This window comes from Monopterus albus, unplaced genomic scaffold (assembly GCF_001952655.1).
Source record: "Monopterus albus unplaced genomic scaffold, M_albus_1.0 scaffold20.1, whole genome shotgun sequence".
Lineage (NCBI taxonomy): Eukaryota > Metazoa > Chordata > Actinopteri > Synbranchiformes > Synbranchidae > Monopterus > Monopterus albus.
In genome coordinates, this window is record NW_018127900.1 from 279998 (window position 1) to 285997 (window position 6000).

Below are 6000 nucleotides of genomic sequence, written 5' to 3' on the forward strand. Positions count from 1 at the left end.
TCGTTTCCAGTTGATCTCTGACACAATGCATATGACTCTTGGGATGACATTTTAGCGTTGGTAAAATCAATGTACTGAAAATTTGTTTTGAACCACTATTGAGTCCATTTCCAATACTATTATACTGGTACAACTTACACCCCTTACGTTATTTATAGGACCAGCAAGTCCTGCAGGCTCTCTTGGGACAACGCTTATGCATTCTGAGGCACAGTGAGCTATAAATTATGTCAAACTCTATACCCTTAAACAAAAGCTGTCATACTAGAGGTGGACACTTGCTGAGGACGGGCAAAGGCAAAAGCACTAGTACCGTTTAATGGACAGAATCAGTGTTTTGTATTCAATTTATGAGAGCAACTAATGGAAACACAGTGCACTAATGTGTGCTACTTTGTTACAAGTGCATTAATTCTGCAGACAGTCTCATTTAGCCATACAAAGTTAACGGTGCTAAATTCACTCAAAAGTTGCAGTTGGAGCATTAAGTGTGGCATGTCTTCCATCCTTCATGCTTCACAACTGTATATTTCTTCCTGGCCGTTGTGCTGAATTATAGATGAATCAAGCTTGAAGCTAAGTTAAGATGTATGGCTTTTGTTAAAATTCTCCCCATCACCTATTTCCTCTTAAAGTCCATTTTTTAATAAATTGCTCGTACTTAGTTTGCCCCGTTTGGGAAGCAGTCGAATTTGCTTGATGTGGTGTTAACATGATAAAACATGACTGATGGTTTAATAGGCTTTTATGAAACCAGAAAGGGCTGAATTCTGATCAGTCCAAAAGACGAGAAGAAGCAGTGACATCACTGAAAATACTCAATACATCTATCTGAAGTAGAGGAGATGGTGACAGGTCTGTTGTATCTTTGTCTTACTTCTAATAACAGTGCAACCTGCTTTCAAATTAATCAGTCAATCCTTATCCAGCCAGTATCGTGGTCATTGTTACACATATGGTAATAGTTCGTTCTTTTGTGGTTTTCAAATTAGTTTTTCAACATTTATTCAGCAAGGACCGGCTTCATCTACCTCTAACACCTGACACCTTTTGTCATTACCATAACGATTTGTGCTGCTTCATCACAGTTCGATTTTTCTGTTGGTGTAAACAATGTACATGTGTGACTCACCTTGCTGCAGGTAAAAATGGCAACAAAATAAAAATAAAAAACATACTGTTTCTTGGAATCAACATACTTTTGATATTTAAACTAATTTCAGCACTATTGTATATCATAGTTGCCATAAAAAGTCCTCTGCCTGCATGAAAATGTAGTTTAGAACTATGATGTCAAATTTTCTTGTTTCGTTATCAAGTGATCTACAAGTCAATAACACGTTCTGTTTGTCCTTGGCATCTTATAACATATTCTGTAATTAAAACCATTTTAACAAGCTTAGGCTTTATTAATAAGCTGTACCTTACTGCTCCTCTATTTATTCATGCTGAGCCCTCATCCTTGGCAAAGAGAGAGAGGACAAGATGCTCAGGAACAAGGAGGTGGGGGGATGCATTTTCTTACTCATCTGGCTCATGACAAGTCATTGAACAGTTTAATGCAGAGAGAACGATGGCACACTTATCACCAGCACGCCATCACGATCAAAGCCAAGTTAATGGAGCGCCATGTTCTCTTTGATTGACTGGTGAACTCGCATTTATTTCCATGTACAATACAAACACAGGACAATAGGGATTTTCCACTGACAGAAGGGTTTGACCACCACATTTTTATGGTATTTCCAACTGTCTGGATATATTTCTGGCCCATTCTCTAAGTTAAATTATGACTTTCCCGGTAGAGCACTATGATGTTTGTTATGGTTGCTTCTGTCTCTCCTCAAAGAATCAAGCTGCTTGGGGGATTGGTATCTGTCTCTGCCAAACCTCATTCTGATTCTTTTCTCAGTTGTTGTGTGGTCATGTTTTCCAAGTGCAAGAGACTGTGAGTGCACACTGAAAGTAATTTCTTATACATGTGTTTGTTCTCTGTCAAACCAAGAAGATTGCTATAACCTTTCTGGGATAGTTACAGTAAAAAAACAAAAACAAACTAACAGCAAGTATTACAAGACACCGTGTTGTATAGCAGTACAGACCAATCAAAACCATCATGCCAAATGTAGAAATATTCAGTAGTAGAGGTTTTCAAAAATACAAAAATAGACAGCTCTTCATTGTAGTTTTATGTGATTCTTGGGTTGGTTTCATCTCGTCATGTTTCAAATTGCAAATTTCATTTCCTGTTTTAAGATTAGTAAGTGACAGTGGTGAGAAACAAATCTATCAGGCCTGTTTGATTAGTCACACTCCTAAGAGCCAGTCAGAGATCATTTAAATGCCAGTGGTTTGTATATTATTAGTTCACTACTTTTCTGCTTTCCATTTTCCAAATCATGCCATAATTGATTTCCTCCCTTTCAAGCAGCGGTTTCTGTTCATTTCACTAATGTATCAAATAAAATTTTGAGAGACTTGAACATTGTGTGGGGGAGGTAATCCATCACACTGAACATTTTGCTGCTTGTATGGATAGTTTCAGTTTGCATTTTAGTTTTTCAAATGAAGTTATGGTCATGTGACAACTGAAAACGGGTGCTGATTTGAAAGCTCTCTCTGGTTTTGTAATTACACTCGGACAACAAAGTGAGAGCTGATAGTTGGTTAGCAACATTTTTTACATTACATTACATTCACTGGGCAAACATTTTTGTCCAAAGCCACCTGGATTCTTCTGTCTGTGTACAAACATATTAAGGCACCAATAGTATGATTATTGTACTATCCACCACCTGAGCTATAGCCACCCTTTCTTTAATAAAAAAAAAATTTGCTTATTGTTTTCTTCTGTGCCTTAGTTCTGACAACATGTGGGGCCAGTTTCACAAAGACAGACTTTATCAGTGGATTAGGTCCAATCATCAGCTAGACTTCCTATAGAAGTAAGTTGGGCTAATTGACCACAAACTCTGGCTAAACGTTATTCAGACTAAAAATCATGACTGAGCAACAGTGGTGGAATAAATACATTTGCTCAGCTTAGTACTTCAGAACAATTTTGAAGTATCTGTACTTTACTTTAGCATTTTAATTTTGTACTACTTAATACTTTGACTTTACTTCAATTTTAGAAGCACATATTGTGCTTTTTACTTTACTACATTTATAGTATAATTGTAAGACTTTATTGATCGTCAGTGGAAAATTCTCTAGCTACGCGGCAGTACTTCAAATTATAAGCATATAAAGTAGTTCAAATGAGCTCTACCCTTATCAGCTGCAACATTAATGTGACGTACACAATAAAGCATCAATAATCATAATCCAATAATATGTGCCATTCTGCATAATAAGTACTTTAACCTTTGGAATTAAATACATTGTGATGCTAATACAGTTGTGTTTAAGTAACATTTTGAATGCAGAACTTTTACTAACAAAGTATTTGTACACTGTGTTATACTTTTACTTAAGTAAACAGTTCAAGTACTTGTTCCACCACTGCCGAGCAACCTTATCAAACTGGTTTGTTCTATTAGCTCCAGCAGAAAACATTTGCCTCGGGGAAGAATTCAACATTTTACTGGGAAAACTTAACAAAGAGTGTAGCAATACAAAGAAACTTGTGGTAACATAAAATCTTCAGGCAGTGCAGACCTGTAGCAGAGCTGAGATGCTGTGGCTTTTTAATGTGGCAGGGCTCAGTTCTCCTGCTTCAGTAATTGTCAGTCAGACTCATAGTTTCCTTGGGGAAATAAGAGCCATCGACACCGTCTTCACCGCTGTATATTGACAGCATATTACTGTGGCCTCTATAAACAGTTTCCCAACATTGTCAGCAAACCAGAAATTATAAGCCATGTCATTCTCATTTTGCCATCTATTGTCACTGTTTAGCAGGTGTCACTGAAACCATGGAAACATGGCTCTTAGTTCTAAGTTAGCCTGAAGAGGTTTTGTATAGCCCCTGCTCACACAATGATAACATAACTTGGTCAAAAAATAAACATGATGAAATATTTACTGTGATGGGTTTCATGTTGCAAGCATGTTGAAGTTGATTAAGTCAAGTTACTGTGTTTAAATGACTGGAAAGAAAAGCACAAAATGTGATATATATTGGAAAGTGACTGTAATCATGTAAACTACACATAGTCAGTGATGAGTTCAAACATGCACAGCTGCCAGTAAATGTTTAAAAATGCATTGATTTCATCCTGTCAGGTAATTAGCAGGTGATGTGTTCTCAGTCACTTCAGGCAGCGGCTGTATTGGCCCACCAAACCACACCACTCTTCTCACCCGTGAGTGTAATTACCCATTCCACTGGAAAACATTTTGCTGGTGACAACACAAACACACACCCACAGTGTCCTACCTGCTAGTGTCAGCGGAAGTGATTGCAATGATCGGTGGGGTGCGTAGTGCCAGTGTAGTGGGCCGCTGTGGAACTGTGACTGTGACTGTGTCTGGCTCTGGCTTGCGATCACAGTAATACTGCTCTGCCTGTCTAAATGCCAAAGGGGGCAACTGGATTGTTCGAGAAGAGAGTCTCCGCACCTGGTGGGGCTCCATGCAAGTGACTGGCTCTGGCTCTGGGGAGTCAGCTGAATCATCAGACACCTGGATAAGGAGGAAAGAAAGGAAGGTAAATTTCAAATTCAAGAAAAAGGTTCAGAGGAAGTCTTCTTCATAGAAGATAAAAGCAAACCTAAATGGGATTTAACGGAAGATACAAAAGGAAAGGAAAAAGCTACAGTGGTCAGAAAGATAGCTGAGACATTATAGAGATGGTAGACATTTCCAGGATTGCAGTGCTTGGTTGGTAAAAGTGCTAAACATAATTGTAATCAGATTTATGTCCCTGCTGCCTGTTTCAGCACAGTTTTGCCTCATTTGCACACAGACAAGGTTAGCAAACAGCTGGTGAGCATAGTCGCATATTCAGCCGCTAAAGACCCAGATATCTTTCTCGAGACATGATACTGACCCACAGAACGTGGAAAGTGAAAACTGGACTTTCACCAAGTTAATGCTAATATCGCTGTGTATTTGCCAAATCCATATAGCCTGCTGTTAGCTAACATAAACAACTACTGTACGTAAGAATGATGACAGCATGTCCAGCACCAACAAAAAGAGCCAGTCAAGTGTTGTCAGCCAGCGCAGTCCTCAGACAGGTCCAACCAAACAAGTGAAAACGCCTGTGAAGGTGGAGCGTGGTTAGTGAAAGGCTACAAGTCAAATGTTTGTCATTCTTATCTTGTCATAGAGTTCTGCCCCCCTGTGGTGACAAATATGATTAATGCTGTATAAGTATTTTAATGAATCACCTAGCATGTTTTTCACCCATTCATTACCCACAGCCAAGACAATGCAGTGTCACTGTTTTCTTTCTCACATAGGCCTGTATATTTAATTTTACAAAATCTCTGCTCTAATGAGTCCTCGAGTGAGTTCATCTCAACAAAAACGTGCAGTACAAGATGAGATAGGTACTCTCAAAACAACAGGTGGAAGAGGCTGTTGTCAATCAGAGAGCCCTCGCCCTCATTAAACTTGTAAAGTTGTTTTTTTATTTATTCACCCATTTATTTTTTTTAAACGTCTGTGCTGTTATACGCACACAAAAATAGGGATTTTAAATTAACGTTACACATGCAACCCTATGAATGGTTTTGGTTATGACAAGTTTGTACATGCATCATCACATAAATGACTGATGATGATGCTTCTGTGTTGCATTAAAACATGTAAGAATAAGTTATTAACAAGAATCTCAAAACAGAATAAAAAAATGTGGTGGATAGTGATAATGTCCCAAAAATAAAAATCTAGTCAAGTAAGAGAAATTAAATACTGTGACAAAAAAGCACTGAAGGGCATTTTGTTTTACTTCACAAAGGTTCAAACACAAAGCTGCTCATTTGAGGACATGAGGAAGCTCAAAGTGAGAGTCACAGCACACCAGATCAAGAAAAAAAAAATCAAACTGAT

At 38.1% G+C, this 6000-nt stretch overlaps 1 protein-coding gene across 1 annotated transcript in view; it reads right to left on the bottom strand.

Moving 5' to 3' along the window:
• The window catches only part of pde4d (phosphodiesterase 4D, cAMP-specific), a 153586-nt gene that overhangs the window by 125667 nt on the left and 21919 nt on the right, over positions 1–6000 (bottom strand). The window contains exon 3 of the mRNA XM_020593700.1: positions 4382–4626. Coding sequence (XP_020449356.1) covers positions 4382–4626 — 245 coding nt within the window. The remainder of the gene's footprint in view (positions 1–4381; positions 4627–6000) is intronic.